Below are 20,555 nucleotides of genomic sequence, written 5' to 3'. Positions count from 1 at the left end.
AGACACACACACACACACACACACACACACACACACACACACACACACACACACACACACACACACAGATTAAAAAAAAAAAAAAACTTTACCACTACCGGTACCAAGCACGGCTAACAAAACAGGAAGGGTGAGTGAGACTTTATGAGTGAGACAAATACTGGTATGTGACAAAAAAAAGGAAATATATAAACATGTTTATGATGAGAAGGGAGGTTCCCAACATTAATCAATATGGCTCATTCTGTGCACATCCCAAATTAAAAAAGACTTGGATGAAAGATTTTCAAGACTGTAACTCTAAAACCGTTTTTGATCTGATGGTGGCGCTACAGTCAAGATCATTTCATCACCAAAGCGAATAAGTTTGATCCTCTTGTGGCTATTAATGCGGTCAGGAAATTTCAGATTTGAATGAAAACTTTTTAAACATGAAAATGTTTGATTTGATGGTGGCGCGAGAGGACAACTTGGTGATAAATGTTACTATCAAGGGGGTATTTATGTTCTCAACAAATAATCAAAGTGCCTGACAGAAAAACTGGGTCAACAGATTCCTGTACATCATTTTCTGAAGCCATATATCCCTGGTGTCAAATAGTCCCCAAGGGTAAACATGTGTTGATAAGACTTGAGGATAATAGCAGGGTTAATTTGAACTTTGACTTTACTTTTTGAGCAAAAAGTGAATGGATGTATGTTTTTGGAACGTGGGAGAGGGCCATATTGTTATTGTTGTAGCAAGAATTTACGAGCCAAACTTTTTTTCTATCACTCCTGCAAAGGCAACATGAAGCTAATAATGCGAGCTGATGCGTGGCTATGCCTGCGCAGTATCCATGAATGGTGGGATGCTTGATTTCAAACCAGGAGACGAGGCTCTGGTTTCCCCATCCATCTCCCTTTCACAGCCCTCCGCCTTCTGCAGACTCAAACAATGTGAGCAATATGAGCCTGTCTGCACAGCGAGCACTGGCACCGGCGCGATAAGCAACCCGCACAACGGGACAGCCCAGGTGGCCCAGGTGGTCGTCTGTCACATCCTGAGGACTTTACGTGCAATAGAACGGAAGGCAAGCCCTGAGAGACGGTGAGCGTCGCAGTTTAGAAGTAATGCTAATTAGGTGTCGTGCTAAAATACTGCTATGACAAATGTACAAATATGAGATTCGAAAAGCGCATGAGAGCAATTTTCAGAATATAGCAGAAGAGGGAAATAAGTTTTGAAAATGTGCTGTCCTGTCTGGTTTTATTTCCCTGAGCGCCAAAACACTGGCTGGTTAATGAACTGTCTGTGAATGTGAGCTGTGGTTCTGCAGTGAAAGTTTCCGCCCATTTGCTCTGCAGTCACTCGACCTTGAGTCAGACAGCTAAGAAAAAAGAAAGCACTTATCAATCAAGCTACGATAGGTATTTTGACTGTAAAGCATTTAGTGACAGTACGGGCTGTAAGGGGTTCGTGTAGAATACGTGTTTGTATTATTAGTCAGATGTAATCTCACCCAAGCGCTGACGACTAGGCAGGGCACAAACATTCTTCCAAAATGGTGAAATGATGCACATTTCCATGAGCCAATGTAGTGCCATAAAAGGAGAATATACATTTTGCAGCAATAGCATCAATACATTTACAGTTACAAGTCGAACATACAACATGGTGATGAAATTGAAATGAAATATTACAAACAAGATACGATTCAAATGTAGGAACTCAGCTTTAACTTTTTCTAAATTGGCACCATTACATTTCATTGACCATTTTAGAATTACAAAAGAACTGTGATTTTTTTGTACGCTAGTTTTCTCCTCTTGAACTTTGTCCTGGCTTTTTAACGCTCATTATTCCATTTCAATCGTAATTTTTTTTCCCCAACATATTTATACTAGCAGCCAGGATGAGTGCCTCTGTGCTGTCCTTCAGGCCAGCCCTCTCTAGCCACTGATAGGACTTCTTGAGATCGTCCACTTCAGTTATGGTCCGGAGGTACATCCCGTGTAGGGGCTTGTCCTCCAAATGATGGTCCCTCTTCCAGCGCCTCATCTTCTGTTCCCCATTGTCTGACATTCTCTGAGTATGTCATCCGTTGGAGCCTTTTCCTTGATGTATTCATGGAGCTTGGATGTTTCATCCTGGACAGTGGCTCTCACACTCACTAGTCCCCGGCCTCCTTCCTTCGGCTTGCGTACAGTCTCAGGGGGCTGGCACCCTGACAGCACCAGGCCCGGACATGGTCCACACCTCCTGGCTAAAGAAACTCGCAGCACTCCATGAGCGCCGAGCAACACAAATGAACCAGCTGCTGAGGGATGGGACTCACCCAGGATGGCTAACCGAAGGGCGAACGATCCTGATCATGAAGGATCCCTCAAAGGGTGCAGTCCCATCCCATCCAACTATCGGCCAATAACCTGTCTCTCCACAACATGGAAGCTCATGTCAGGCATCATTGCAGCTAAGATAAGTGGACTCATGGATCAATACATGAGCGAAGCACAGAAGGGCATTGGTAGAAATACCAGAGGAGCCAAACATCAGCTCCTGGTTGACAGAACAGTCGCACAAGACTGCAGGTCCCGACGTACCAACCTGTGCACAACCTGGATTGATTACAAGAAAGCCTATGACTCGATGCCACATACATGGATCACTGAATGCTTGGAGGTGAACAGGACCCTAAGAGCCTTCGTTGCGAACTCGATGAGGATGTGGAAAACCACACTTGAAGCCAATGGCAAGCCACTTACCCAAGTGTCCATCAAATGTGGCATATACCAAGGTGATGCACTCTCCCCACTGCTGTTCTGCATAGGACTGAACCCCCTAAGCCAAGTAATCACCAAGACAGGCTATGGATACCGCCTCAGAAATGGAGCTACAATCAGTCACCTCCTCTACATGGATGACATAAAGCTGTTTGCTAAGAGCGAAAGGGACATAGACGCCCTGATCCACACAACCAGGATCTACAGCAGCGACATCGGGATGCCATTCGGGCTTGAGAAATGTAGTCGGATGGTGACTAAGAGAGGAAAGGTAGTCCGCACTGAAGGGGGTCTCACTCCCTGAAAGAACAATAGCAGACATTGAGGACAGCTACAAGTACCTCGGTATACCACAAGCCAATGGCAATCTCGAACTGGCAACAAGGAAAGCGGCTGCGGCCAAATACCTCCAGCGAGTGAGGCAAGTCCAAAGAAGCCAGCTCAATGGCAAGAATAAGACCCGGGCAATAAACAGCTATGCCCTGCCAGTGATCAGATACCCTGCAGGAATAATAAGGTGGCCAAAGTAAGAGATTCAGACCACAGACGTTAAGACTCGAAAGCTCCTAACCATGCATGGAGGGTTCCATCCCAAATCCAGCCCCCTGAGACTGTACACAACCCGAAAGGAAGGAGGCAGAGGAATAGTGAGTGTGAGAGCCACTGTCCAGGATGAAACATCCAAGCTCCATTAATACATCAAGGAGAGGGCTCCAACGGATGACATACTCAGAGAATGTCTCAGACAATGGGGAACAGAAGATGAGGCGCTGGAAGAGGGACCATCATTTGGAGGACAAGCCCCTACACGTGATGTACCTCCGGACCATAACTGAAGTGGACGATCTCAAGAAGTCCTATCAGTGGCTGGAGAGGGCTGGCCTGAAGGACAGCACAGAGGCACTCATCCTGGCTGCTCAGGAGCAGGCCCGGAGCACCAGGGCCATTGAGGCCCAGATATACCACACCAGACAAGACCCAAGGTGTAGGTTGTGCAAAGAGACACCTGAGACGATCGAACACATAACTGCAGGGTGTAAGATACTGGCAGGGAAAGCCTACGTGGAACGGCATAACCAGGTGGCTGGCATAGTCTACCGAAACATCTTTGCGGAGTATGGACTGGAAACCCCAAGGTCAAAATGGGAAACACCTCCGAAGGTGGTGGAGAATGCCAGAGCGAAGATCCTGTGGGACTTCCAGATCCAGACTGACAAGATGGTAATGGCTAACCAACCAGATATCGTGATCATAGATAAAGGGCAGGAAAGCCGTTGTATTCGATGTAGCGGTCCCAAGTGATGGAAACATCAGAAAGAAGGAACACGAGAAACTCGAGAAATACCAAGGGCTCAGAGAGGAGCTTTAGAGAGCCTGGAAGGTAAAGGTGACAGTCGTGCCTGTGGTGGTCGGAGCACTCGGGGCAGTGACCCCCAAACTAGATGAGTGGTTGCAACAGATCCCAGGAACAACATCGGACATCTCAGTCCACAAATGTGCAGTGCTGGGAACAGCAAGGATACTGCGCAGAACCCTCAAGCTTCCTGGCCTCTGGTAGAGGACCCGAGCTGAATGAGGGACGGACACCACCCGAGGGGGGGTGAGACGAGGAATTTTTATATATATATACTGTATGTCCATTATGTCCAATGCAAAATAATCCTTTTTGTTTTTGTCAAATTAATTAATCAAAAACCGAGGCCGAACTGAACGTTATGCACACTACATCCACTTGGCGAGACTCAACAATATTTGGCCAGCTGACATAATACCAGTATTTTTTAATACTTGATTGAAAAACCTTTGTAATGAATGCCTGACTTCCGGAGCCCAGAGACACCCCACACTGTAAGTTTCCTCTAATGAGATGCTTTGCCAGTGGAGGACATCGATCGATTCCAGACTACAAGCACTCATTGACTCTGTATGATTTTTCTGCCAGCACAAAAAAAATATGGTTATATTTAGAACTATGACACTAGTTCAAAAACCAGTAAGCCTGTAAAAATGGTATTCATTTACTATTAATTTATTTATTTATTCCTAGTCCACTGATGTGTTGTGTTTGAAGACAAAATCTCACTCAGCGATCACACTATTGCGGACTTAACTGTAATCAATCACCCTTGCTGGTTGAACACTGGCATTATAACCAAGCATTAATTAAGAGACCTCCCGTCAGACCCCATGAGGCTGTAGTTATAAACCAGTGGTGTGGATGGAAATGACGGGTTTCACCGACAGCTCAGCAGCCGCTCAGCCCCGTGGGGTGAGGAGAGGACGCTCTTCGTTGGAATCGACTAAGCACCGTCGGGTTTGCCAACTTCAATCTTCTCAGTCATGCCTGTAATTTGTCTGCTGCATGGTGTGAGACTGAGCGGTTACAATTCTTAATCACCTTGACGAATTTTCACTGCGAGACAAGATGAAGGAGAGGTTCCTATCTTGGTGTTTTGTCAATTGCATCCACCATGTGAGAGTGGCATGAGAGGGAGAGCAGCACAAGGGGGCGTGACTGATGAGGACTCTAAAGGCCCATGATTGACACTGCGGTAATGAAACACAGCGAACTAATTACAAATAAATGGTTAGTCAAATACAGTAGCTAGTATAGAAAGTGATCACATCCCTATTTTGGATGTAAAATATCAAGCATATTTTTTTTCAAATTATTCTTAATAAAAAAAAAAATCTTACTTTTGGAAAATCATGGCCATGTCACGAATTATGAATGCAGAGACTATTGATGAACTCCTGGATAGATTCAGCTGGAAAATCTCAAAAGTACTGGATGCAGTTGCTGCTATAAAAAGACCATTTCACGGCAACATAAAAAGCTTCGGGGTTGCACGATGAGCAAAATAGCTTTCAAATCAAACTGCAGGAAAGTGCAGTGTAGGCAGAGAGAAAAAAAAGTCAAAGTTCATTTTGACCTGTACTGACAATGTCTTTAAAATTTTAACAAAGAGTTAGTAAAAGCTACAACACAACACTTTTCTGAAATCAACCGCAACAATACACACACTATGTGCTGTGGTTGACACAATCACAAATCCCCCAAAAATCAAATAGCAGCAACTCCTCTCAACGAATAAACACACTGAATTTGCTTGCTAATCTGTTGAAAAAGTCCAATCCATCCAGTCAAACAGCACCACAAACTAGCAACATTAAAAAATGATGCAGCACTGAGACACACCTCTGAATAATTCAATTCCCATGACAATATTCAATGCAATAGATCAAAAATCTGTCATAGATTTGGTTCCGCAGTTGACATCATCAACTAGCTGTCTTGACTATTGTAAAATCTGTTCAAACGGATTTACAGTAAATAATGAAGTGCTCAGTTCAGTCAAGTAAGTTTTCTCAACCTCTGAAAGTGGCCACAGTCAAGCGCTGTTCGTCTCTTTGTTAGCAAATAATAAACCATCTCAGACCTTCCCTTCTTATCCAAGATTGCTGAGAAAGTGTTTTTTAATAAACTCAGTAAACTCTTGAACTCAAACGGACTTTTTGATCAATTCCGATCAGGATTCCAATCCCATCGAAATGGGTCTTCATACAGCATGACATGACATAAGATTGAACTCTGATGCAAGGAAGGTGTTACTGCAGGTTTGATACGCTTTATCATAAAATACTGATCATAAAATAGTGTAGGGAACTTGTGTGGGATTAAACGGAACGGTCCTAAATGAGTTCAGATCCTATTTAGAGGAGAGGGGTTTCTTGATTACTGTTGGAAGTTTTGACTAATTGAATAGACATGACAAGTGGGGTCCCTCAAGGGTTAGTCCTCTGACCCATTCTATTCAGTTTGGATGTGTTACGTTTGGGTCAAATGCTATCAGTCCAATTTACATATTGTGTCACTGTCTTGATCAAATTAACAATTGGATGAACCAACACTTCCTTCCACTAAACCAAAACTAAACAGTGATCATTGTATTCAGCAAGAAAGAAAAGAGGATTGCTGTTCAAAAACACCCGGAGTCACTGTCTTTAGAAACCAAAGACCAAATCCGAAATCTTGGGTACTTATTAAGGAAATCAATCACTAAAACAGCGCTTCTACCAGCTGAAAAACATATCCAGAAAAATGGTTGTAGGCTCCAACCAGGCCAGGAGAAACTTCTATGCTTTTACAAACATTTTTTGGGCAGGCACAAGCACTTGAAACTCAGAGTGACAAATTGCACAGCTTTCTCCAGGTCACCTGGTCACTTTTTGAGACCTTACCTCCATATTGTGACCACTGAAAAAACTTCTAGGTTGTACACATCTATAGATACGCAAACCTCATGATGAGCAGATTAAAAAAATGAAACAAAGATAATAGCAGGAGAATATCTAAAAATTAAGCTGCTGCCATTCATCTGCATGCGCGCACAGACGTGTGTCTAATGAGCCTCGGCTGTATGCACCATCGGTAATGGCTGTGCAGGGAGAGAGGTGACCGATCCAATCAGGCATTCTTACCCAGTGGATCTGGCAGTCAAATCCCTCCCCTTACGCATCCTTGAGCACTGCTGATCCTTACAGATAATTAGAAAGACCCGGGGGGCTTATCCCTCCTCTGCTCGTTCTCCCCATCACCTCTCCCTGAGCCCATTTCCCTCATTTTGTTGCATCAGCAGGGACACATACTCGTGGGGAGCCCGATATGTGTGTGCAGGTGTGCGTGTCTCGGTCTCGACGACGTGCCTTGCACGGTTTGCTAAGCAGGATGCCGTTCCTGACAAACTCTCTGTTGCAAAGAATTTTGGGAGTGCATTATAATGAAGTCTGGTGAAAATGAATCGCTGAACATCACTCCTGTCTGGCCCCGTGTCAGCCTTAAATTCCTACTTTATAAATAAGAAGTAGTATAAGAAAAGGAGGGTCAAGAATAAATAAATAAAAAAGCATTCTGCAGGCACATAATCTTTTTCAGTCAATCAATGGAAAGGATGCTTACGCTGCTGTAAGTTGTCAGTGTACACCTAAAATAACACATTTCATTTAGTTCACAAGGTTTTATTTAGTGCAGTGCGTCATTATTTTTGGACTCGGAAGAATTAGCGGAACAGTGGAGCGTATTTTTTTTCCCTCTTACATCTCAGACCCATTCAGCAATTACTCGCACCTCTACTACATATATAAATGGACGCTGCAGAGACAAGTCATGTCGCTCCACACTTAGCTAATCATAACTGCCATTCAGCATACACACAGATGTCTTCATTATTCTGAGTCAATAGCTTTTACTACAGCATGGATTATTTATACCTGCCAGAATGCAGCTGGGCCACTGTCATGCACAAACACCAACACTTAAATATTTATATTAATTTGTGTTTATGGATATGCTGAGTAAAGATGAATTATTGAGAATCAATACTTACCTGCAGGCCTTCTACAGACTGAATGGCATGCAGAGAAATGCATGGTGATAAAAACCCATGCACTGTGTGGGACCTCTTTGAAGGCCAGATCCAGATATCGTCCTTTATTTATTTATTTATTTATTTATTTATTTATTTATTGCTCCTGATTTCAGGCCCTCCAAAAACCCTATATGGGTCGGCCTCAAGTACTGGTGGTCTGCGAATCAATCATGCAGAGATATTTTTGCTCAACACGAAGGCAGCCGGGAAGTAGCAGGGAAATAAATGACACCGGGAGAATTAGATTAAAGCTTGGCCAGATTGGAGAGCGTGGGGTGCAAGAGAAATGTTGGAGGGCGATCTGCGGAATCACTGCAGGATCTACACAAGCGCATTTGTGTAGATCAAGCTGATACTTTCTCCTTTAAGAGAAGGTGACTGCTGATTCTGCTAAATAAATTCTCTCTGTGTCTTATTTTCTCATTTCGACACAGCCGAATGCATGCCGAGTAAATATAAATTGTCGCAACATTGCTTATGCAGCCTCTCATTAATATTTTACCACAATGCAGTACTGGTCTGCATCAGGCTTGTCTCAGAGAAGGTCAATATTTGGTACCATCATTAGCCCTGTCAATCAGCAAAACACCACCCAGCACGGACCAGCTCTGCTTGTCAAGTGGGGTAGGGAGGGGGTCCTGCAGGGCATGTTGTGCACATGTCAGCTAGCCGCTAGGAGAGTTCTCACCAAACTTGCTACCCTTCCATGACCTCAATGACTACGGTCACGACTCGCCATCACGGCACTTCTGATTCAAGTCAAGTCAAGTCAAGTCAACATTATTTATAGAGCACTTTCAAACAGCCATCGCTGCATACAAAGTGCTGTACATGGAGCGATTTAACATACACAATAAACAGTAAGACGAATCCGTAATAAAGGCGATAGAAAGCACCAAGCAGTAACATCAAGAACAAATCTAAGTCATGCCGAGTCGAACGCCAAAGAATACAAGTGAGTTTTGAGGAGGGCTTTAAAGATAGGCAGCGAGGAGGCTTGCCGAATGTTCAGTGGGAGGTCATTCCAGAGAGAGGGACCAGCAACAGAAAAGGCTCGATCCCCTCTGAGCCTCAGTTTAGTTCTTGGTACTTCTAACAAAGACTGGTCCACAGACCTGAGGTGCCGGGCAGGTGTGTAGGGGCGGATGAGCTCAGAGAGGTAAGGTGGCGCGAGATTATTCAGAGATTTGAAAACAAAGAGGAGGATCTTGAAAATAACTATAAAATGAATGGGGAGCCAGTGAAGGGATGCCAGAGTAGGAGTTATATGCTCCCTCTTACGAGTACCAGTCAAGAGGCGAGCAGCGGCATTCTGGACCAGCTGAAGGCGCTTAATGGAGGAGTAAAGGGCATTGCAGTAATCGAGCCGGGATGTGACAAAGGCATGAATTACTGTCTCAAAGTGTTCATGTGAGAGGAGAGGTTTTATTTTGGCCAGCTGTCTAAGGTGAAAGAAGCTGGATTTAACAAGGGCACCAATTTGCCTATCGAGTTTGAAATCACTGTCCAGTTTAAGGTCCAAGTTTGAGACTGTTGACTTAAGATAAGGAGACAGGGGGCCCAAGTCTACAGGATGGAATGTACAAGGGCCACTGGGACCAAACAATATCAACTCTGTCTTCTTTTCATTGAATTTCAAGACATTTTGTGCCATCCAGGTTTTGATCTCTTCCAGACAGGATAGGAGTGGCCTTAATGAGAAGGCGTCTTTCTTGCTCAGTGGGACATAGATCTGGCAGTCATCTGCATAGCAGTGGAAGGGAATACCATGTTTCCTTAAGATGGAACCCAATGGGAGCAGATACAGCGAGAACAGCAGAGGCACCAGAATTGAGCCCTGTGGAACACCACATGACAGGGGAGCAGTGCGTGACTCAGAGCAGCCAAGGCTGACACAAAAGACAGAACGTCAGCTAGATAGGACCTAAACCACTCAAGAGCACTGCCGCCAATGCCCACCAAGCTGCAAACGAGTCAGCAGAATACTGTGATCCATTGTATCAAATGCTGCAGTTAAGTCCAATAAAACTAGACATATGTGGTCTCCAGAGTCATTTGCCAGGAGGATGTCATTAGAAACGGGTAACAGGGCTGACTTCGTGCTATGCATCGTCTTGAAACCTGACTAGAAGACTTCCAAGATGTTATGTTCATCAAAGAAGTTTCAACTGCATGTGCGCCACTTTTTCCAGAATTTTGGAAATGAAAGGCAGTTTGGAAATGGGCCTGAAACTTGACAGCACATCTGGATCAAGACCAGGTTTCTTGATCAAGGGTTGGACCAAAGCATGTTTAAACTGTTGGGGAACTACACCAGAAGAGAGGCTGCTGTTGATGATATCCAAGGCCGTTGCGCCAACACTCGGGAGCACCTCCTAAAAGAAGTGCGGGGGAAGAGAGTTGCAAGGGGAGCCAGATGGCTTTGTTTGGCGAACTACATCCTCCAAAAGCGCCAAGGACACAGTTTCATTTAGTACAGCTGAACATGTAACATGTACAGAGGGGTCAGATGCGGTATTTGAGACAGGAGTCCTAGCTATAGAGACCTTATCAATCGTTTTAAATAGTGCACGTGGGTTGTGACGGTTAGCTTTAATCAGGCTAAGAATAAGGCAGAGAGCTACAGCCGGAGGACAACCCTCAGCCCTTTGGCCCATTTGGCCCAAACCCCTTTTTTTTAATTTGGGGACTGATTTGTTCATTAAAATACATGGCAAATCGAATTATGTCATTTGTAATCCAAAAACCAATTGAAAAATGACTCAGCGGACAAGAGAATCAACAAATGACTTGATGGCTGGTTCAATTTTATGCATTGACAAATTTCAACCAACCCCCCGCCCCCCACCTCCACATTTTGACTTCTTTTAAATGGAGCACTTGGCCTCACTGGGAAAAAAGATGGGAGGTATATTTACAGGTGAGGAAAGAAAAGAACTAATAAATAAAAACAAATTGAAACTGACTGAACTATGCGACATAATGTGTGTGCGCTGATGCAAGTGTCAGTCAGTGTGCGAGTGTGTGCAAGTGTGGCAGCGAGGCAGCTCTGAGTGTGGCTGTAGATTAATGACAGCCATTATCTCAATGCCCAAAACACTCAGTGATAGAGAGTCTGTGTCTGGCGACGGGCCGAAGCCAATCTATTTGCGGCACAGTGGTCACCTGTCCGGGTCAGAGCCCACATGTGGCTGCTGTTTGTGCAGTTTTTGTGGCGCTGGCTTTGGCGAAGAGGTAGGGATGGCCTCTGGGAAAGAAAAAAAAAAGATCTTTCCCCTGGGGAAAACATCTATCCCTCTATACATCCATGCATTTTCTAACCTGCTTATTCTCATTAGGATCGCAGGCATTCTGGAGCCTATCCCAGCTGTCTTCGGGCAGTAGTCGGAGGACACCCTCAGCTGGTTGCCAGCTAATCGCAGGGCACACATCGAAGAACAACCATTCACATTCACAAGTGTCAAGTGGGCTGGACTATTAAAACTATACCATACCAATTATACCATTTGTTTTAGTAAAACAAAGGCACAGAACTTTAACAAATAATTGTTATTGAAAAATCTAGTAATGCAGTTCAAGATTCAACCAGATTTATAAAGAAACTAGCTGGTTCGCCGCCCTCCGGGCGGCTCATCAGCTAGTTCCTGCGGAAGGCTGGTAAGGTGGTGGTTCGCCGCCCTCCGGGCGGCTCATCAGCTAGTTCCTGCGGAAGGCTGGTAAGGTGGGCCTTCGGCCCACAAAAGTGTTGTTGCTTGGTTCAACTTTTTGTTCATCTTCATTGCTTATCGCGAAAATAAAGAGATGTTTAGCTCTACTAAATAACTAACAATTTTATTGCAATGCTTGTGTGTAGACAACATTTTTTCGCTAAGATGCCCGCGCGATCGTAGTGAGCCACTGCCTGAGCGGCACAGTGGCGGCGCGCAGCGGCGCGGTGAAGTAGGTACGTTTTGAAAAGGGACAGACGGAAGGACAGACTGCGTGCGGGACGACGCGCAATATATATATAGATAAATTTTTAAACCATTTACACATGTGCATATAAAATCCAAATGTAATCCCCGTCTACACCTGAGAAACTAAGGAGAGTGCTATTAAATGTGTAAAGAATAAAATATTCACATCCTTGATAATATCTCAGCTCAGTGACAGACTGCGACTGCTGTTGTCTTCTTCTCTGATCAAAACAATGTTGTCTTCTACTCTGATCAAAACAGTGTGCCCCCAAGCAGATACTCCATGAATTGCACCCTATTAAAAATATCCATGTCTTTTATGCATTTTTTTCACTTTTAAATGATCCTGCATGCCTGATTGAACATCCTTGGGGGCCGGTTCCGGGCAGCGGGCTGTATTTTTGACACTTCTGATTTAAAGTGTTCCATCAACCTGCCATGCATGTTTTTGGAATGTAGGAGGGAACTGGAGAACCCAGAGAAAACCCACAGTCACGGGGAGAAGATGCAAATGCCACACAGGAAAGCCGGAGCCGGAATCAAACCCTGCGCCTTTGCACTGTGAGGCCGACGTGCTAACCAAGTCGGCCACCGGGCCGCCCCCTGGGAAAATAACATCTGTAAATTTGTTTAAGTACATGTTAGCTCAGATTGTCCCTTTCGAAAACATTGCAAAGGATTTACTGATTGAGTTTTGACAAGAGAAATATATTTACTCATGCGCATCCGTGCCCCCGGCCTTGTAAACTAGTCAGAATGTGTGGATTTGAGTGTGTGAATGGTTGTCAGGCTAGTGCCCTGTGAATGACAAGTGACCAGTCCTGGTTGTAGTCAGCCTTTCACTCAGAGTACGCCGTGATAGGCTCCAGCTTTCCCTGAACAGAAAACACCTCGACCATTGATACATACTGCTTCACTCAAAGTGAGGTCATGAAGTAGTGATCACAGCACACAACTGTACGTTTTTTCCTCATCGGCTAATTTTTTGATACCGCAGTGGCTTTCCAAGGTGAAAAAGAAAAGGAGCCATAATGATTCCACTGGCATAATGACACACTGGGTGTGATGGTTGGACGGGGGTTGCTGCCAGCTATCCATAGTCACTGAGAGCTTCGTTGTTCCCACAGTTGACTTCTGTGCAGGCAGCGTGGGATCAATTCTATTATTTTTGCTGTAGATTGTTTTGGGTTTCTCTTAGCATCTTGGAGAGGAAAAGGTCAAATCCATCAGGTGCGTGATTTTAAAAGAAAAGGAAAGAACAGGAGGAAAATCCAGCAAGGATACAGGTAGGTATGGAAACACCTTTATTAATGTTAACCATCGTGTCATTTTTCTGTTACACATAGTGTGATATTAGCTTATATGGGGAATGTTTTTTTCCAATTTAAAACTGTCAAGTAAATGGTCATGTACCATTCCCATTCTGCCTTGTAAAGTCTCTTTGATCAGCCTCTCGCTGGATGCTGGATTGACAACTTCAGATACTATTTCTATTCTGGGGGGGGGGGGGGGGGTGTCCAAACTTATTTGCAAACTTATCATCATCAGAATTATCATCATCATCAGAATTATTATTATTAATGTCATGATCATGTTCTTGTGTTTCTACATTGGGTGACAGAGGAGGGCCGTCCCTCCAGCTTGCACACCTGCTGCCAATGTAATAAGTTAACTATTTAAGGACTCCCATATTGTCATGTCTCTGTTGGCTGATTCGCCTTGCTCACCAAGTGTTGAAATCGTCTCAACGTTCCATGTACTTGCTCTGTTTTATGTTCCCACTAGGTTTTCTCCAGTTACTGTTGTAAGTAGTTTTTCGTAGTAGTCACATTTTTTGTTTTATATGCATTTGAGTTTCTTCTTCTCTATTTATTGACAAGCAAATTCTGCTTGTGTTTTTATCCTTGCCTTTTTTGCAGGTGTTTTCAGTTGTCTCGTTTTCCTGGTGTTGGACCAGCATTCTTTGTTGAACTTTGTTTGTCTTGCGACCTATTTTTGTAATTAACCTTTTTTGTCAATTTTTTCCGAGTTCACGTTTCTGGACTCCAATTCTGTCTGTGTCACGTCGCGTGTCCGCCAGCAGGTGGCGGGTTTTCTCCTCCGCCATCGACACACCTGCCCGTAATTTCGGGCTGATTACCCCCCTTTATTTAGAGACTCCGGCAGTCATCTCACTGCCGGAGAATTCCTCGCCGAGCCATTATTCGCTCTCGTTCTCTATTTGCGCTATTGCTATTTGCCTCGTTGCATACTTGCCTTACGACCTATACTTGTTGCCCACTTATTTCGACTTTCGATATTTCGTATCTTTCTACTATTACCACCAGCGCGATTATCTCCTCGCGTTTGCTTTAGCGAGCGTTTTCTGTTTGTTTCCTGATCCTTATTTGATCAGCGTTTTCTGTTAATTTCCTGATCCTTATTTGATCAGCGTTTTCTGTTACCGTTTTTCCCTGTCGGGCTCTTTCTGTTGTTTTTTCGTTCTGTCATTAAAGACACCTTATTTTGTGACAATACTCTCTCTTGTCTGCTTTACCTGGGATCCAACTTATTTAATTCATTGTTCTGCTCGGAGCGATTTTTTCCCCTCGAGCAGAACGTGACAGTCTGAAGCTGTCTGTAAACCTGACAATTATTATGATCATTATTACTATATTATTATACAGAGTTGCTCTGTTATTATGAAATACAATTCACTATTTTTAAGAAAAACAATGTGTGTGTTTGTGTGGTTTCTTGCTTGGCCACTGGTTGGATGTCTAAACCAGAGGCGATTGCTCTAAGACTGCATGGGAAGCTCAGCTTCCCCTAAAATGTCAAAAAGTAAGTGATCAAATATATGCGTGTACGTACAATTGTGTGGACATGTCATTGACTAAATATGCGCTACAACACGCTCAACTTTTGTTCCAAATCAGCTTCTTATTACTGGTTACGACGGGACTCTCTTCTCATTCATTCCTGCAGCTTCACTGGATGTCTAAACCAGAGGCGATTGCTCTAAGACTGCATGGGAAGCTCAGCTTCCCCTAAAATGTCAAAAAGTAAGTGATCAAATATATGCGTGTACGTACAATTTTGTGGACATGTCATTGACTAAATATGCGCTACAACACGCTCAACTTTTGTTCCAAATCAGCTTCTTATTACTGGTTACAACGCGACTCTCTTCTCATTCATTCCTGCAGCTTCACTGGATGTCTAAACCAGAGGCGATTGCTCTAAGACTGCATGGGAAGCTCAGCTTCCCCTAAAATGTCAAAAAGTAAGTGATCAAATATATGCGTGTACGTACAATTGTGTGGACATGTCATTGACTAAATATGCGCTACAACACGCTCAACTTTTGTTCCAAATCAGCTTCTTATTACTGGTTACGACGCGACTCTCTTCTCATTCATTCGTGCAGCTTCACTGTGCTTTAAACTGTGCGAACGCTGGGCGTCTCGATAGTTCAGTGTAGGTTGTCCCAATGCATTGAAACGAGACTAGTCATTGGATAAATGCTGCTTTTGTCCCGCCCATCGGACGCTCAGCGTTTCTGGGAGTCTATGGACAGTGGGCGTTTATCATCTGGCCCGGATGCTCAGCTTGTCTGTATGATGATTGGATGATCAGTCTGAGGCTGAATCTCTTTTTGATTGACAGTGATATGAGCCAATCACCGATCTTATGGTGAAGGCATCCTTTTTTTTGAAAAGGAAGGGAGAGTAGAGTTCACGAAGAAATAAACGGACAAATTTTCTGATGTTGGCCAAAATTGAGCTTCCCCTCCTTGACAGACCAACATCCGTCACTGGTTGCCTGTGAAGTTCACATCAGTACAAGGTGTAGCCAACATGAAAACCAGACGTGTCTGTGTTTTCATCCATGGACAAACAATTGTGAAGCTGAGAGATGTGAAACAAACAAGAGCATTTGCACATTGACCATAGCAAGTATTGATCAGTTCTTCAGGTACCTTTGACACAATTTGAAGCAAATACAATACACACACTTTTCCCTCTCAATTGTAGTCACCCACCTTGGCGATTTGGACGCACCAGTTGAGCAGCAGCTGTGACCCGATGTTGTCCTTGTGCTCATGCACGTAGTCGAGGAGGCAGCCATGTGGCATGAGTTGGGTGACCAGCTGGATGGTGGGGCTGAGGCACACTCCTAGTAGGCGCACCAGGTGGGGATGCTCCATGCTAGCCATAATCAGCGCCTCCTGAGTGAAAGACCAAAAGGAACTAAGAGCTCCATCTGGGATAGATCTCGGTACTCTGATTCCGCTTATGGGTTGTAGTTTTGGAGACCTGACACGCTGTTAGAGTCATGATGTCTATTTGTCAACAACATCGGCTTCTGTTTTCATCGCACAACTCAGTGCCTGTCCATGTATCTATTATGCATGAACACTTGTGTACTAAGATATCCTTTATTTGTCCCACACTGGGGAAATTTACAGCCTCCAGCAGCAAGAGTGTAGGTAGAAAGAAGAAAGAAGAAAAAACAAACACCGTTCAATTAAGTGCAATATAAATACAAAATTGATAAATCGCAGTACTATTTACAATTGTCTTTCACATCATTTAATTATTATTGTTATTGTTGTTATTTTTATTCAGCAGCCTGACAGCAGTCGGTAGGAACGAGCGTCGGTATCTCTCCTTCTTGCAGCGTGGGTGTAACAGTCTCTGGCCGAAGGAGCTACCAAGTGCTGTCAGGGCGGGCTGGAGGGGGTGGGAGGGACTGGCCATCATAGCTTTTAGCTTAGTTAGCATCCTTCTGTTGCCCACCTCCTCCAGAGTGTCAAGGGAGCAGCCCAGGACAGAACTGGCCTTCCTGACCAGTCGCTCCAGTCTCTTTCTGTCCCGGGCTGAGATGCTGCCTGACCAGCAGACAATGCCATAATAGATGGCCGAGGCCACCACCGAGTTATAGAAAGGGTGTACACTATGTTCCAAAGGTAGGTGGATATGGATGCATAAACGAAGACGGGTTGCTGACTAAATTTGCATGCAGCATCTGCCTGTGGAGTATTCTCACAGTTCAAGAAAACACTGAAGAAAGCCTCTGCAAAGCAGCAGAGACACAACCTTTTCCATCTACATTTCACACAGAGTTTCATAAATGTTGCACCAGCACAATTAAATGTAGGCCATGGCAGATCTGAATGAGACTGGCACACCTTGTAACTCACGGGAGTGCACACGTAGATGAGGTGCCACTTTGAATATAGAATTTCAGAGGGAGCTTGGCAGGAATGTGAGACGCAGTAGATTAATTCTAAACAGCAGGGGTGCCGCAGGCCAGAGAAACACCTTGGTTTCAAAGAGGTGCCACCTCAGGACCACTTCATAGAACCGCCCAAGCGTTTTGCAGCTCCAAGCACCCCCAAATCAGGCAAACAGCAAGGAAGGAAAAAGGCAAAGAATTGTAGGAGTGAAGGAAGACAAAAAAAGAAAATTTGGGACTGCTATCAAAGGTTCATTGAGTCGTAGTAAACTCTTGCTTTCTAATCCAGTGTGTATGTGTGTGTGTGAGAGAGAGAGAGAGAGAGAGAGAGAGAGAGAGAGAGAGAGAGAGAGAGAGAGAGAGAGAGAGAGAGTGTATGAAGGTGTGCCCAGGAGTGCAGCTGTGTGTTTTGCTCTTTCTCCCATCTTCCTGAACATTCCGTGGCAGCTGGATGACCCCATTTTCCCATCCAACACACACACACACGCACGCACGCACTCACACACACACACACACACACACACACACACACACACACACACGCACACACGCACACACACACACACACGCACACACGCACACACACACACACACACACACACACACACTTACATATGACTGCATCTAAAGACATTGAATATGTGGCCTATTACTCTCCTCTATATATGTGCAGTTTGCATAAACTTAAGTAATAAACCTTGTCACTCACATTCGCATATCTGCCACGATTGCAAATTACGCTACCACTGCTGCCATCACCTGGGGAACATTCTGTTGTTGTTGTTGTGTGTGTGTGTGTGTGTGTGTGTGTGTGTGTGTGTGTGTGTGTGTGTGTGTGTGTGTGTGTGTTTGTGTATGTGTGCTTCGAGAAAACACTCCAGTGGCTAGCTTCTTAGTGGCGAGGCGTGAGCCTGCCTTTAGATTGCTGTTTAACAAGCTGACAGAGCGAGCATATTGGCTCTGGATGGACGCAGAATCCCACTGGGAGAAACAGGAGAAAAGGAGAGACAGAGGGTAAAAGAAAGGCGAGGCAGGAGGGGAAAAGAACCCTAGACTGCAAAATGGGAGCAGTGAAATCAAGAGAGTGAAAAATTGGTTAAAAGAGAGAGGAAAAGTGAGGTGGGCAGGGGTGATAAAAACAAAAGGTTCTCTAGCCTGGCTGGACTCGAGCGCAGCCAAACATCATAAACAAGTGCTGTTTTTAATAGTCTCATCCAGTCTTGGCAGTTCATTTTTATCCCAGAGATGCTACTTTCATTAAAATTTACAGCCAAGTGTGCAATCCAACAAAGTGGCAGGCGACAGGAATACGCACGTCCATGAACTCCACATTGGCTTTGGGGCCCGTGGCCTCGTTTAGGATTTTAATAGCCACTGGGATCTTCACCGTCTCACCTTCTGGGACCCAGATGCCCTAGAAAATGAAGACATTTGTTGAAATCCGATGAATCTGGATCTCAATCTACACGGTACACAAATCAACTGCTGAGATTTCAATTTTGAGCTCCTGGCTGACGTACCTTGTAGACTGTCCCAAAAGCCCCAGAACCCAAAATCTTGACGCTCTTCAACTCTGTCTCCTTCAGGATGCGCAGCTGAGCTTGGTTGGGGGCGGTTCCGCTCGGGGTCAGGGGCTCTACCAGCTGATAAAACACACAGATGGTATAAGATAAGATAAGATAAGATATCCTTTATTCGTCCCACACTGGGGAAATTTACAGCCTCCAGCAGCAAGAATGTATGTAGAAAGAAGAAAGAGAAAAAAACAACAAACATCTTTCAATTAAATGCAATATGAACACAAAATGGATAAATCGCAGTACAATTTACAATTTTCCTTCACATCATTTAATTATTATTATTATTATGATTGTTATTTTTTATTCATCAGCCTGAGAGCAGTCGGTAGGAACGAGCGTCGGTATCTCTCCTTCTTGCAGCGCGGGTGTAACAGTCTCTGGCTGAAGGAGCTACCAAGTGCTGTCAGGGCGGGCTGGAGGGGGTGGGAGGGACTGGCCATCATAGCTTTTAGCTTAGTTAGCATCCTTCTGTTGCCCACCTCCTCCAGAGTGTCAAGGGAGCAACCCAGGACAGAACTGGCCTTCCTGACCAGTCGCTCCAGTCTCTTTCTGTCCGGGCTGAGATGCTGCCTGACCAGCAGACAATGCCATAATGGATGGCCGAGGCCACCACCGCAATGGGGAAATTACAATCAGAATTCAGAAAGGAAAAACGCTGGGTAGGGAGAGGGGAAAAAAAAACACGCTTGAACTATCCTCTTCCGAGTATAATTTAAGTCCAGGATAAAAAAGACCCTAGCACATAAATAAGCATATGACAGTTACAACAAGACACAAGACATAACATGTATAAGGGAGAGGATGAATGGGAAGGGGGGGGGGGGGGGACCGTGATGCGGCCGAACAATGACCAGCTGCACGGTTCGCCGTTGCGCTCCGCATTATCAAACCACGTCACGGGGGGAAAAAGAATCGCAGCGATGAAGACGGTGATAGCAAGGATGTGTATGCGAGTGTGCCGTGTCGAGGGTGTTACATTTGACACGTGTTGTGCAGCAATAATCAGCGCCAAATGATAGATAATAAGACACCATTACAAATCTGTGACGTTCCCACCCTGATACAGACGATTTCGAAACTCGCGTATAAATTTCGCACACATTCTGCAATGCAAATATCAGGGTGTGAACATTTGCGACATTGATGGGAGCATGCCCATGCTGAAAAAAAGATCTGTCCGGTGTCAGCTGCTAACACAGCAAACAAACGAATCATATCTCACCGGCTGTGCACATACCAAATCATTCTGTGCCAATGTTTACGACGCGCTCCCTGGGCTCCACTTGGCATCCAGTGAAAAGTGACACCGAGCCGCATTCCGGCAGCTGGTCAGCCATGCGCCTCGCCACTCCACAAAACCTCAGACTCTTAATCTAAAGAAGCAGAGCTTCACCTGTAACTGAGCTAACCCGGGCAAGTAAGAGCCAGGCAGAAATCCAACCAGACAGCAAATAGAACAGCCGTACTCACAACTATTGGCAAAGCTGTATCGACATCCAGCAGCCACCCAAACGGAAGCTCATATCGAAGCAAAAAACACACATCACTGCACACAAGAAGTCAATGTGTCTGATCGATGCGCGTCTTAATGAGCCTATCGGAGCTAG

General features: G+C 44.7%; 1 protein-coding gene across 3 annotated transcripts in view; it reads right to left on the bottom strand.

Annotated features, from left to right (window-relative positions):
* The window catches only part of LOC127595818 (receptor tyrosine-protein kinase erbB-4-like), a 177,729-nt gene that overhangs the window by 14,911 nt on the left and 142,263 nt on the right, over positions 1 to 20,555 (bottom strand). For 2 of the 3 annotated variants that reach the window (XM_052057673.1, XM_052057675.1), the window contains exons 18-20: positions 18,889 to 19,011; positions 18,684 to 18,782; positions 16,173 to 16,358 (exon numbers count right to left, since the gene is read on the bottom strand). In XM_052057673.1, the coding sequence (XP_051913633.1) occupies positions 16,173 to 16,358; positions 18,684 to 18,782; positions 18,889 to 19,011 (408 nt within the window). The remainder of the gene's footprint in view (positions 1 to 16,172; positions 16,359 to 18,683; positions 18,783 to 18,888; positions 19,012 to 20,555) is intronic. The other variant, XM_052057674.1, reaches the window with a different exon arrangement.

Source organism: Hippocampus zosterae, chromosome 2, assembly GCF_025434085.1.
Source record: "Hippocampus zosterae strain Florida chromosome 2, ASM2543408v3, whole genome shotgun sequence".
Lineage (NCBI taxonomy): Eukaryota > Metazoa > Chordata > Actinopteri > Syngnathiformes > Syngnathidae > Hippocampus > Hippocampus zosterae.
This window is presented reverse-complemented; position numbering and strand designations above follow the sequence as displayed.